The sequence below is a fragment of the Sinocyclocheilus grahami genome, unplaced genomic scaffold (genome assembly GCF_001515645.1).
Source record: "Sinocyclocheilus grahami isolate Dianchi unplaced genomic scaffold, SAMN03320097.WGS_v1.1 scaffold90.1, whole genome shotgun sequence".
In the NCBI taxonomy this organism is placed as follows: domain Eukaryota; kingdom Metazoa; phylum Chordata; class Actinopteri; order Cypriniformes; family Cyprinidae; genus Sinocyclocheilus; species Sinocyclocheilus grahami.
In genome coordinates, this window is record NW_015505269.1 from 1,700,473 (window position 1) to 1,714,114 (window position 13,642).

Consider the following 13,642-nt stretch of genomic DNA (forward strand, 5'->3'; position numbering starts at 1 on the left):
TAATAAATTAGTGATGAATGTAGAAAATTATATAAATAAAAAGGCACTTTTGAGGAATAAATGTTTAATAATTTAGAGTACTGATTTGCTTTTATTATACAAAAATATCTTAAATCCACACCAGCATAAAAAGACAATAAAATGCACCACATTACATGCAGGCGCAACTGATTGTTGAGCTTTGGTCTTCATTACTACAATGAAACAGCATATAAATATTAGTACAGAAAAATCTCAGATCGATGGGTAATTGTGTGTGAACACTTGATTTGAAACAAAAAGTGCTCGGAGTGGACATTTCATAGGCAGCATGTGTGTCAAACATGTCCAAGACAGTCTTAGCCTGTGGACTTTCCAAACTACTAACTACTGTGGACTGTTCTAAAAACACCTGAATTGAATTTAAGAATTTTCGTGGAATCAGCTGTTTCAGTAATCAAGACCGCTTTATGTTAATAATGTTCTTTGTAGCTACAAAAACTAATTGAAATTGCTTCCAAGAACTCCTGGAGCAACCTAGATAAGCCTTTAGCCAAATGTGTCACTGATTGAGTTGAGAAGGGGGAAAACCTAAAACAAACCAATACAATCAATATCTGGCAAGCGTTTTCTCAGAAACATCAGATTAAAGTATATACCATAAAACGAAAAGCAGCATCTTCACCAACAGTGCAATTATGTGATCAGGTCTTTAAAAATATGTAACATATTAGCACTTGTTTTACTGAATACTACAGTCAGATGAAAAACTGCAGACTTCCAAAAATATAAAATAAAAATTAAATACAGCAAAAAGAAAAACTAGAACATGGTGTACAATTGTAAAACTTAATTTCTATCATAAAAATAAGCTTACTGGAATGTCAATATAAAGATTTAAACCAGTGCTAAAAAATAAACACTGGTTAAGAATCCATCTACACTAATTGCACTTAAAAGAACTGAAGGTACAGAGTGTCTTATAGTCGTCAGTAACAAATTGCAGTGGAGCTTGCGATTATGTCTAGTGCAATAAAACAACAGCACCAATCAGATTAAGGTCAACATTTGCTGGTATATTCACATTAAATAAAGTGTTTCCATCTAAAACTTTTTGGCCTGCTCACTGCTAAAACTCTCCTTGTTATCATGACATCCTAACGTGATATCCATCACTAAAGTAATTCATAAGTAACAGTACTTGTGCTCGTTTCAGCACGACTCAATCCATATTCTGCCCCTCTGTTTGGTTTGTGTGTTCACTGGACATCAGGGCAGACGGGGACGTCCCTCGAGCGCTTACAATGCAACACTGCGTCATGAATGGTGGGGAAAATGAGGTCAGGGGTCACGGGCTCACAGAAGAATTTTAGTGTCCTGAGATCAGAGAGCAGAGTCCCTGCACAACACACAAACATATCAAAGATCTTACAAGGATCTAAGAAAATAATTTATTAGTTACATTAATATATAGTAACATTACAAATTAATTGTTGTTAATATCAACAAACATTAGTTTGACTTGTCCACGTGATGGTTTATTAGTTCCAACTCTAGGTGGAGATGTTTGCCACATTCAACAAATATACCAGAATGAACTTTAACCTACATAAAGCATATGAACTCTGGTGGAGTTCAATCATATTATATCATTTTGTATTATATTATTTTATAGAAATGTATGCAAGTATAAATGTAATTAATGACTTACTGCTACATCTATAGCAAGTATGATTTAAAAATATTATATTATATTATATTAAGACACCAAATTGCCCGAAGAAAACATGTCAGACATTAACAATAACAAAACCAAGTTATAAAAAATAAACCATCACATGAGGTTAATCGAGTGGAAAATTGAAAAAAAAAAAAAAACCTATTCAAAGAAAAGAGGTTTGTTTATTATATTATTTATTATATTACATTATATAGAAATGTATACATGTATAAATGTAATTACTTACTGCTACATCCAGCAAGCACAACTTTCACATCGACTGTTGCAAACTCCTTTATCACCTGCAGAACAAAAAGAGGAACCATTTCAAAACATATAACCACAAAAGACTCAATATGGTTTCTACAATGTTGTGGGTGGTTGCCAAGGTGTTGCGAAACAGCTGCTAAGGTGTTCTGAGTGTTTTTAGGTCACTGGACCTATGGTATTTTGTATCCACTGAGCAAATATCATGAATCAGATCACTTAAGTAACAGCACACCCTTTCTCAACAAGCCATGTCATATCAATAGTGCAAACAATAAGGGAAATGTAACATGTTTAGTATTAAGAGTCAGTGGTTTGTTCAAACATCTAACTCTAAAGTATGAGAAAACGTTAAACTGATGCTGATCAATATGCAACAGCGCAACGTGTGGTCTAATGTATTAAGTCAGATCTCACTAATCGGTCTTCAAGTGTCTTCTTTGGAAATAAAAGCTGACGACTTACTGATTTAATGGTTTTGGCTCCTACAGAGTCAATAAAGTTAACAGGAGTAAAGTCCAGTATGATGGTGTGAATGGGGGTTAGACGCTGGAGAAAGAAGTCATCCTCAGATTCAGACTCAGTGTTGCTCTCATTCATCTGGCCATTGGTATACACATGATCCATCTGCTTCTTCGGCCCAGCCACCACCTCACGAGTGACGCCTAGCTATTATTTATTATATTACATTATATAGAAATGTATACATGTATAAATGTAATTACTTACTGCTACATCCAGCAAGCACAACTTTCACATCGACTGTTGCAAACTCCTTTATCACCTGCAGAAAGTAAAGACTAGAGTAATGGCTGCTGAAAATTCAGCTTTGCATTACAGGAATAAAATATATTTTAAATGTAAAATAAATGTACTGTATTTTTGATCAAATAAATGTAGCCTCACTGAGCAAAAACATAAAAAAAATCTTACCGACCAAATTTGGAATGGTAATGTACATGTAATTATACTGTAGAGTAGAGCAGTATGTTAACATGCTATTCCGAACATAGCTCTAATTTTCTATATAAAAACAAAAGTTCCTAGTTACTGTCGGTTGTGCTCATTACGTTGAGGATCTTGGTTCCTCACACAAAAATGCGCTCTAAACAGGCAAACTTGTGAGCTACTGAGGTCACAATCCATCTCTTTTACTGTTGTTCACTTAAGCTTGCCACTTTGCAAAATGTTGCCCCATATTAACTTTCCCTGCAATTAGTGTACTATAAGTCACTTTGGACAAAAGGATCTACTAAATGGCATGTAACTAAGTAACTGTAGGATCTGGACATTCAGCTGCAAAGATTTGGAAATTCAGCTGCAACTTAAAGCCATAGAAACCAAAATAAAGGGCAGCTGAATAAAATCCAAGTCCCTGCCTCTAAGAAACAGAGTCAAATTACTTTGACAATAAAGAATGGGACAGCTTAATTAGATACAGTGTTACATCTATTGTTTTATCACTTCGAACCTAACAAACTATGTTTGCTTAAAAAATATATAACGCAGTATAACACAATTCATATGACATTTACAGACATTTTATTTTATTCTCTACCTGATTTCCATCCACACTGTAGCCATGCTTAAGAGCAAAGGTTTTGGCTAATGATATTGCAATCGAGAAGCCAACAACAGCTATAGCAAAGGCATCTGGGAAGAGGTTAGGAAAGACCGAGAAGTCTGGAATCTTGGGTGGCAGCAACCTTAAAACAAAACATTAAGAAAGAAATATTATAATGTAAACATTTGTAAAAATGTAAACCATTTCAGTTTGGTATATATAAGTAAGCCTGCATGTTCTTACCCTGTGGGAATTTTGCCCACAACTTCTACTCCATAGTTTTCAGACATAACCATCCCATACGAGATTCCAGTGGACACAATTACCTTCAAAGAACAAGAAAATCACACATTCACACAAAGGGATTTTGAGTACATGTGTGAGCAATATGTTTCTTAGGAAGGGCATTTAAAGATTTACCACTATGATTTCTCCAGGGATGGGGATAGGTAGCTTCTTTTTGAAGCGTTCATTGAGATCTTTGATGAAGTACAGGAACACCATACACACCAGTCCAATAATTAGCGTGACAACATTAGTACTTGCAATGTTCCTGAAGACAGCATCAAGACTCTGGGGGAAAACAAAATGAATAGAACAAAGCTATACAACCACAAAAAAACATGATCACTTATTTTAGTACTATTTATATACTATTACAGGAATTTATTATTATTAATATACATTTTTATAGTAAAATTCATATTTTACATTAATGTGACTTTTCAGGGTTACTTACATTTTTGTTTATTTTAGTGATGTTTTTTTAATAATTTTTTTCTGTTTTCACTATTTTAATTTCAGCAATTTTAGCACGTTAACATTTTATTTAAGTTATTTAGTCCATTTTAATTATTCATCTAATATTTAAATTTTATTTCAGGTTTATTTCAATTAAGGAAGCTACTCTTAACAACAACAACTGGCCTTGAAAAGACCTTTATTCATTCATGATTCAATTAATACCTTAAACACCAATGAGAATATGTGAATAAGTGTTTATAAAGTAATGTGAAGCATGTTTATAGGTGCAAAAGTGGCACATATTAACAAAAAGCACCCTAAGGTTTCCCCAGTGTAAAAGTTTACTCACATGCACTACAGAGAGAGGCCCATTGAAGCGAGCAGTGTGCACTCCCAGCAGGTACTTGATCTGTGACACAGAGACGTGCACAGCAGCAGCTGTGGTGAAACCTCGCACCAGCGGCTCAGTGAGGTAAATCGCCAGGAAGCCAAATCTCAGCAGACCCAGAACAAACTATGGGAGATCAGAACAATTATGCTCCCAAACATCAATCTGAGAGTACCTCGGGCTACAGTAACTTTAGGAGAATCACATGAAGTCATCAGCCTGAGCAGGTTTACAATTTTTACAGTTTACAGCCTGTGTGTCAGGAATTTACTTGTATTCCAAGCACAGATACTGGAGATGCACTGGTCTTGATCAACTACAGTAAGGTTCAAACAATGACAAATAAAGATGAATTGAGCACATCAAGAGAGAGAAATAATTAACTAGTTCTTTCTTTGATATCAGACATTATACACGTCACCCTTAATAAAATTAAGAAAGATCATGACTAAATTCTACACTCATTTTGATTTTTAAAACTGCAGGTAAAACCAGATAGCAGCCCACCTGAATGATTCCTACTAGGGTTGTCAGAGCTACAACCACCTCCACTCTTCTGGCATCACGAGCCTCAAAATCCACAACCTGTGACGCGTTGGTCCCGTTGACTGCAAACATGGAGTCCGGGGCCTCCCTTACAGCAACGCCGCCAATCATCAAACTGATTACTGCGAAAGTACCTGAATAAAAATACAATAAAACTTAAAGTAACTGTGCTAAAGTTAAGTATGGCAAAAATAAGCAAATTATTTACTATGTTATAAGCTGTCTTACCAGACATTATACATGCAAAGACTGTCTATTTTTTAACAATAACTACTGTTTCATCATTTAAAACCTCACAACCTTTTTGTGAAATGCTATGCTTAAAAGGTGTGATTGGGCTATTATAATACATGCAACTTAAAATAATATCTGCATTTATAGCTAATAATATCAGATAATATTAGGACCAGTATTTTTTGCAGCTTAAAACATTATAATCTGTATTTACATCTATTATTATTGCATGATCACTTTTACAGCAGCAATTACTTAAGCACTTAAATTTTTTTATGTGCATGCATAAAAAGATACAACCTACTATTTAGCAAGCCTGTTACCATCTAAATCAGTGATGAAAAAGGCCATTTTTAGCCATAGAAAAACAGTGTTTTAGATTAAATCTATATTATTACTATTATATTTTTTATATGATCTTATATATTTAATGCAATGGGATTTATACTATTTAAATTGTGTCTTAAGCCTTACAATGTCATTGTGTAAGAGTAACAGGTGGTGTAATAGCTCTTTGGTATACATTGCTCAGTGGTTCCGTGTTTTATCATGTGAGCAAGTATGTCTCAGTGGATTAATGAAAGTAAGCTCTGCCTTGGACCTTCATCTAGATAAAGCCCTCTGCAACTGGGTCTGTTTTACATTGTCCATAGAGGGACAGAGCGTGAGTGTTGTTTAATCAGGAGGCAACATGCTTCTTTGCAGCAGGACCTTGTCAAATGTTTGAACTAATGCCAATTCTCTTGCTCCCAAGTGTAGCCACAGGAGCCGAGAAAACAAGATGTTGAAGCAACAACTCTGGTTTGGGTAACCTTTTTGACTTTTGAACCTTTGATCTATGTTCTTGGTGGTGTTTCTAATATCCTGCAGGGATTTCTGAGGGTTTGAAGATTCCCACATTAAACAGGAGAAAAACAACACTGCAGGGCATCTACCCACCCATAAAACAGTGTGATGATGTCTGCACCAACACTAATAAGGTTCTCAGAAACGCCACTTTCATTTCCTGCTTACGAAAGAGATTGCAATCAGAGCAGCTTTAGAGCTGTCGACCTGTACAATGAAACACTGACTTCCTGATGAGACTTTGCCACAGGAGTTCAGGAAGTGCTGGGAAAAACAAACTAAGGATTTTAGATCTCATCTAATTGGACTACACTTGTTTAGTCTGGTAGTAATGCTTTGCTTATTAACACTGACTTAGCAAAACTGTACAGAGGAATGTCACATTTCAGTTAGTCACACTCAGACATTTGAACACCCCCCCCCCACACACACACACACATTGCAGCTTAATCTGAGCCCATGTGACCAGCATGTGAAGCAACCAACCGCAGTTTAATTTAATGTAATGCATAGGGTTTGTCTACAAAAAGAAAAGGAAAAAAAAGACAGGTGTAAAAAAAAAAAAAAAAAAAAGTGCATGGCAGTCTCCACAAAGGCCCAATGCATGAAGTCATTGTGAAGTGTCAACCAATCAGATTACAACTTCCCAGACCAAGGAAGAACTTTCAATTTATGGGAGCAATATTCACCAGACGGTAAACGAACCAGCCGTGGGTAGTCCGTCTGAGGCTGAAACAATATTTTAAGTCATAAGCACGTTATTAAAAGCCTGGCATGCACGCCATTTAGTCTCACCTATTGATATATGTTTGGAGGTACCAAGGAATGTGTATAATAGTACGGGATAAAACGATGAATATAAACCAAACACTGGAGGAACAGCTGCCAACATCGCATATGCAAGACCTGTTGAATGTAACAAATCAAAAGAAAGAAATTATCAAATGAATATGCCCATTGATCAATGACATAAAATAAATTCAAATAAAACGAGTAAATGAGTAAAATAAATTAATAAATAAACAACAATATATAGTTAATATTATTTACTATATTTATGATCATTCTTATTATTACTATTAAAATAAATAAAATTACTGCTACTACTAAATAGATACATTTAATAAGATTTTAATATAATTATTCATTTTTAATATTAACCAGTTTTCAATAACATCTGACCTTGAGGTAGCTGCATTACACCTGTGCTGATGCCAGAAACTATGTCTCCAAACAAGTATTCCTTTAGTGGATATGATGGCAGCCATGTTAAAATGGGCAGGAAACCAAATACAACAGATTTGGCTTTCTCAGAAGAACAGCTGAAAAATAAGAGAGAGATGACTATTAGTATAAATATGTCATATGATTTTATTGTGCATATAAAAATTCTGCAAACAGTAAGAGCGGAGGAGAAGATTATCAGTTAATGACGACTTAAATTATAGTCCGCCTTTGTCCGTTAGGAAACTGAGTCATCAATTTATCCAGCTCAGATTGGGACAAGCAGGTTTAACAAAAGTAATGTCACAACTGTTGTGTAATACTAGTAGTCCTGCAATATAATATGGAGGATATGATAAAATAATAAGACTGTCATAAATGAAAAACTGTTGTTTTATCAGTCCAAGCTGATTTTCTAAAGTTCAGATAACACTTTAACCTGATCAAATTGTTATAGTTCAAAAATACAGCCAAGAAAGTCACAATAATGTGAAATAAGACATTTGAAAACATTTATATATTTAGTGGGGTCCAAAAATCTGATACCACTAATGCTTGTATTTAGTTTTGTTTTTCATTACTACTAAAATCATCAGAATAACAATTTGAGTGAAAAGTTGAACTGAAAAATGAACACGAATGTCAGAATGTGTTTGGTTTGCCTCACTTTTGCTTTAAAGATTCAAACTGCATAAACTTCACAAGTGTAAAACTGATGATCATGCCCTCATGGATGATTTGAGAATGATCACCTTGTGCTTCACTGGATCTTATCGTCTGTACAAAGAGTTGCATGATCAATGTCACAAATTTGCTTGTATGATTAGTGACCAATAATACATTACAGAATATTTCTCAATACAGTGTCAGACTTTTGGACTCTACTGTAGCTCAGAAATAAACACAGACCTATCATCAGTAACAAAGCAAGCACAATGTATTGAAATAGCCCTACCGGAGATGCTCAGCTATTCTCCGTTGAAAGGACTTGGGTGTCCTCTTCTTCCTATGCAGAAGCTCTGAGTCAATATAGCCTTCATTGAATATGGGACGTTCCACGTGGTACATCAGTGCGGCGGACGGTTCCTCACTAGCAGTTATGTGCTCCATAGCAGCGGTGGAAACACAGGCATGTCAGGCTATGATGACCTTGTGAATGCACTCGTGTACTTGCTTTACTTCCTCTTCCTGTTTTCAATGAATGGTAGAAAGAGAGCACTCTGTGAAGAAAGAACAGGGCTAAGAATCAACTTCAAACAAATGTATTTAATTCAAGCATGTTTTGTTGATCAGCTATTAGGTATCACACCGACAACCCCCTTGGTTTTATTTGGAGACTTGCAGTAGTCAGACTCTGCTGGTGTATAATTACAAGCCCTCAAAATAATCATGAACAATAGCCAACTTTAGCCCGTACAGAGATGATCTATCATGCAATAACATACTGGATATTTAATATACTTAAATGCTGCATCAAAAGCAAGCACAAAGAAACCAGCCTGCAAACCTATAAAATAACCTGCAGAAAAGAATAAATAAATAAATAAAAACTAAATCTGATAAATATGTTTTGCCTTTTTTAATAATAATGATGATAATAGTTCATTTTATCTATTCAGGGAAACAAAAAAAAGTTGCATGAAAATTACAGTACATGGTTTTATGATTTAATGTGTCTAAAACACAACCTGTCCTGAGGACACAGTGTTCAGCTTGAGCAATAACAACCTATCCATGGATCCAGTCCATTTTTAGCACAGTCCTCTGCAAATCACAAGACCATAGTAAAATGAAACGTACTGGAAGTGACTGATGCCAGTGGTGTAGGCCAATGTTGACAAAGCACTGATATAAACATTACAAACGACACAAGTTAAACCCATGACATGCAAGGGTCATTCCGTGAAACGGCTGTCTTATCCATTTTGAAAAGGTTGGTTTTTAAAGTTTTTAAAATATCTGGTCACAAACAATGGGGTTAAGTGTTAAGAAATTGCATTGTGTCATCTCAACTTAAATGCAAAAAATACAACAATGATGTAAAGCTAAGTAACAGGGATGACGGCATCAGAGTTGCCAGTTTTACAGTTGGCAAAACATATGAAGTGATCTTCATCAATTTATCTTATGTTTTGTTTGGTTTGTCAGGAGACACTAACTTGTCCTTGAAATGTTCACATCCTAAATAAATTATATCAGTATTCCATTTTATTTATATGATTTACTTAATATCATGGTGCACAACTTGGGGACACAACTTTGAGTCTTTTAGTAAAGTAAATCTGAAATAATAATAATAAAAAAAATGTGTTGTTTTATGTAGTGCAGATTTAAATAAAATTTGCATTTTTGCTTATACATTCAGAAAAAGTAGGATTTACAGGGCTAGGGACAGACTGAAATGCATTCTCCTGAAAGAAGACGAAAAAAAGCATTGAAAATTAAAGTTACTGGATTTCATGGATTTGAAAAGATGCATTTAGAAAAATGTCTATAACAGCACACAGTAAACGCTGCTTTTAGCTATCCATCGTTAAAGTCTTTGTTTACACGTTTTTGAGGAAACATAAAAAGAACAACCAAACAGCATCTGACATATGCATATGTCAACAGCACAGTCCTGATGTAATGACAAAGCGACTTCCAACATCGAACGTGTCTTTCTGCCACCCTCTGTTCCCTCACACTTTTAAAAACACAAGGAAACCAGAAATAAACATTTTTGGAGAGCGTCCTCGTTCTTCTCCACCCTACGACTCCACAAACCTGTTAAGCAGGTTGAATATAGTGTAACTAAAGCGCTTTGCGCATTTATTGTAGTTTAAAGGAGGAGAAAAACGCCTAAGCATCTTACCTCTCACCGCCTCAGTCCTGAAAATGACCCAAGGTCGGTGAACTGAGCTGAGAAGAGCGTGAGCATCGACAGTCCTGTTACTGTTTAACATTTGAAAGCCCTTTAACTGCCGACTACAGCTGCGTCATCCGCTGCGCTGATAAGAAGAGCGCGACGTACCTCATGCGTCACTACTTACGCCAGAACAGCATCATGGGACATGTAGTTCTTCACTAACTCAACCGTATCAGATAAACGAGATAAATACTGTTCATACGATATCCGGTAGATTATAGAGAGATTGTTAAACGCGTAATTATAGTTTTACAAGTAATTATGATCAGAAACAAGCGCATTTTATACTAAATAAATAATTTTCTCTGATATAACAATGCAAGGTTGTAAATGCAATGTAAGCGCGCCATCTTGTGTAACAACTATGCAACAACAAATAATTCCAAGGTAAGCCATCATGTGTATTTCGACAGTCTTAGCTGGTTGAAGCTGGTTAAATATATTATACACACAAATTACAAAGATGTTTTTGATCGTTTTAAGGTGTTTATTTGTTTATTTTTTTTAATGCTCCAAATAGCTTTGCAGTACCTCACACTATACAATTTTACATTTCGAGTTAAATTACCTAATAGACTTTGGGCAAACTGGGACAGATTCCAGGTTTCATCAAAAAGATAAAGAAAAAGAAGAAAGAAAAGCATTAATATGAAAGAATTTTAGTAAAATCTCATTTCTGATATCTTAAATCAAAATATAGCCTATCACAATCACAACATATCCTGAAATTATGTCACGACTGAACAAGCCTTTTTGAGTCATTCCATGCTAATTTAGGATGAAATTGTATACCATCATCATCATAATCGTCACCATAATAAGGATGATTACACTGTCCTATGTAGTCACCCTTGCGGCCTTCGCCTTAGAGCTTCAAATAGTCAGAATCACGTTACACTTTTAAAAATAGAAATATTAAAATGATCTTACCTGTAGAGAAAACGTCAAGGTTTAAAACCCCAAAATCAGCATCTAGACTACTGTCTTTACAGCTATAGCGTTGCTCTGGCACATAAAACAAGAAAACATATAACAGTGGTGCACTGAAGCTCCTCCGTGACAAATGACACCAGTCAGTCGAAGACTGCACATCCTGGAGTTTTGAAATGCTATTTATAGGTTAGCTGTACAAGCCCATTGAATTTATTGCACAGAAATATGGCATTGCAATACTGATTACAATGTTTTGTGCAATCATTGAACAGAGAGGATGCCATGCCATGAACCTTGTTCTGTCCCATTTCAACTCCAGAAGAACCATTTGTTCTTAGTGGGAATAGCATTTTAATAATCTGTACCCTTTTTCACTATAAAAAGCATTTTATGCAATGCAAAGGTTTTATGGATGTTAAAGGTTCTTCATGGAACCACAAATTCCAACAAAGAACCTTCATTTTAAATGCAGGTGGGGTTGTGAGGGGTGTCCAGGAGGGGTCAGCACCTCCATATCAATTCAATAAGAGGATAACTAGTTCGTTAAGTATATACAGTGAACAAATAATCTTTACAGAATATTATAGAGTATGTTTTGCTCGGTCGCACCTTTAAAAAAGCCTCAAAGGCTCTCACAGGTGACTCGCATAGTGGAAAAGAAGAAAGGAAACGCCCACTGGTGCTTCTAGCGTTCATGCGATGGGTGTTCGGCTTTCTCCGAGTTCATTGACTGCTGATCAGGAAATGCCTTTTAAGACACAAACCCAGATTCAAAGCGATCTATGCGTTCTTGTGATTTTAGTCGCTCGAGGGTGTTTAATGATCATAAAGAGACTTGACGAGACGTTTTAGAAATAGCCGAGCGAATGATTTGATTCTGCAGGATGAAAATCTAGACAGATCATGTTAGGTGAACGCTGAAGGTTTGTAGGTGAGAGACATCACACACCTTTGATCATGCCAAGAACGAAAAGCGACGAGGAGTTCACTTTCGTCAGTCCAGGGGTGAAATATTTATTTTTCTTCTTCAACATGATATTTTGGGTAAGTGTTGCTCATATTATATTATATTATATTATATTTAATATTAGACCATTTTTTTAACACTTTTTTAAAATAATGTACACTATATTATAGTACATTATGCACACACACACACACACACACACACACACACACACAAAATATACTCTTTATATATAAGAACAAAAAGACTAAATACTGCATAGTTGTTTTTAACTCCTCCTCACATGATGTGGTTTAATGATTGATGTTTTACCAAATTACCCTTCAAACTCCTACTTTTTAATCCACAACCACGAAGCAAGCTTTGCATTTAGACAAACAGAATTAATGTACTTAGTTGACGTCCAGACTGACTAATGGTCAAATTAGTCTAACAGAGATTTAAAAGCAGCTTGACCTGTATTCATAAAGGCCAACCTGCTTTAATGGAGTTTAGTTTGAACAAACACTAAAAACATCACCCATGGGCATGTCTCAACACCAATGTGTATTACTGCACCTCAGGCTAGATTCTCAGAATACCTCGAAAAACACAGAGCAGTTCATGACACACCGTACAGGAGTGCCTGCCTGCATTTTGCATTTTCCCAATAAATTGGGCCTGCTGTGCAATAAGATCTTTCTAGAATAATAATGAGTTAGATCTCATCAACAAAACCCTCTTTTGTGAAGTTCTTGATAGTGCCAGTTTACGTTCCCAAACTTTTTTAAACTTGTGGCTGTTGCTAAGCAGCGGGTCTCATTGATTCATATGCTGATAGAGCGATGCAGGGTGTTTGGATGAGTGGGGGCCCCATGCTTCCTTTATTTGTTGCCCTGTAGCATTTACTGAATAATAGACCTTAAATGAATAACACCTCTTCAGAGGGAGAATCAGACACCCAAAATATTTCAAACAGGCTTTGATACTTCAGTTGTTTGCAGAAAGGCATCAAAATTACTATTAAGCTCCTAACAGTTTATATGGACAGCTGACTGAGATATTAGAGTGTATTGCATTCTTGCTGGTGCAAAAAATGCACATGCAAATACCTAAGGAGATTTCATGCTCAAAGCCTCAAGAACAACTTGGTTTTTACTATAATGCAGTACAATACTGAGAAATTGCTGCACTGTACAAAAAAAGGTCAAAATCATCTTGTTTCAGTGTTGATCTGTGCACATTTGTGCTCCTTTTAGTGGTACAAATTGTAACTTAGATCGGCATAGCGTAGAGATTGTTTCCTTACTCTTATAATTTGACAGTTTTGGGGGGGGGGGGGG

The 13,642-nt window shown here is 35.6% G+C and overlaps 2 protein-coding genes across 2 annotated transcripts in view; one reads left to right on the forward strand and one right to left on the reverse strand.

Moving 5' to 3' along the window:
- Positions 1–802: 802 nt before the first annotated feature.
- Positions 803–10,513, reverse strand: LOC107587177 (prestin-like). Its single transcript, XM_016274844.1, has 13 exons — positions 10,367–10,513; positions 8,468–8,732; positions 7,471–7,610; positions 7,084–7,194; positions 5,170–5,342; positions 4,624–4,788; positions 3,951–4,103; positions 3,774–3,856; positions 3,525–3,672; positions 2,696–2,750; positions 2,432–2,631; positions 1,947–2,001; positions 803–1,378 (listed from the first exon to the last, which is right to left on the reverse strand). Exons 2-13 carry the CDS (start codon positions 8,620–8,622, stop codon positions 1,239–1,241), a joined length of 1,578 nt encoding a protein of 525 aa, XP_016130330.1. The 5' UTR covers positions 8,623–8,732; positions 10,367–10,513; the 3' UTR covers positions 803–1,238.
- A 1,473-nt stretch (positions 10,514–11,986) lies between these two features.
- tspan33a (tetraspanin 33a) overlaps positions 11,987–13,642 on the forward strand; it is a 6,322-nt gene continuing 4,666 nt past the window's right edge. Inside the window, exon 1 of the mRNA XM_016274855.1 lies at positions 11,987–12,397. Coding sequence (XP_016130341.1) covers positions 12,311–12,397 — 87 coding nt within the window. The 5' untranslated portion in view covers positions 11,987–12,310. The remainder of the gene's footprint in view (positions 12,398–13,642) is intronic.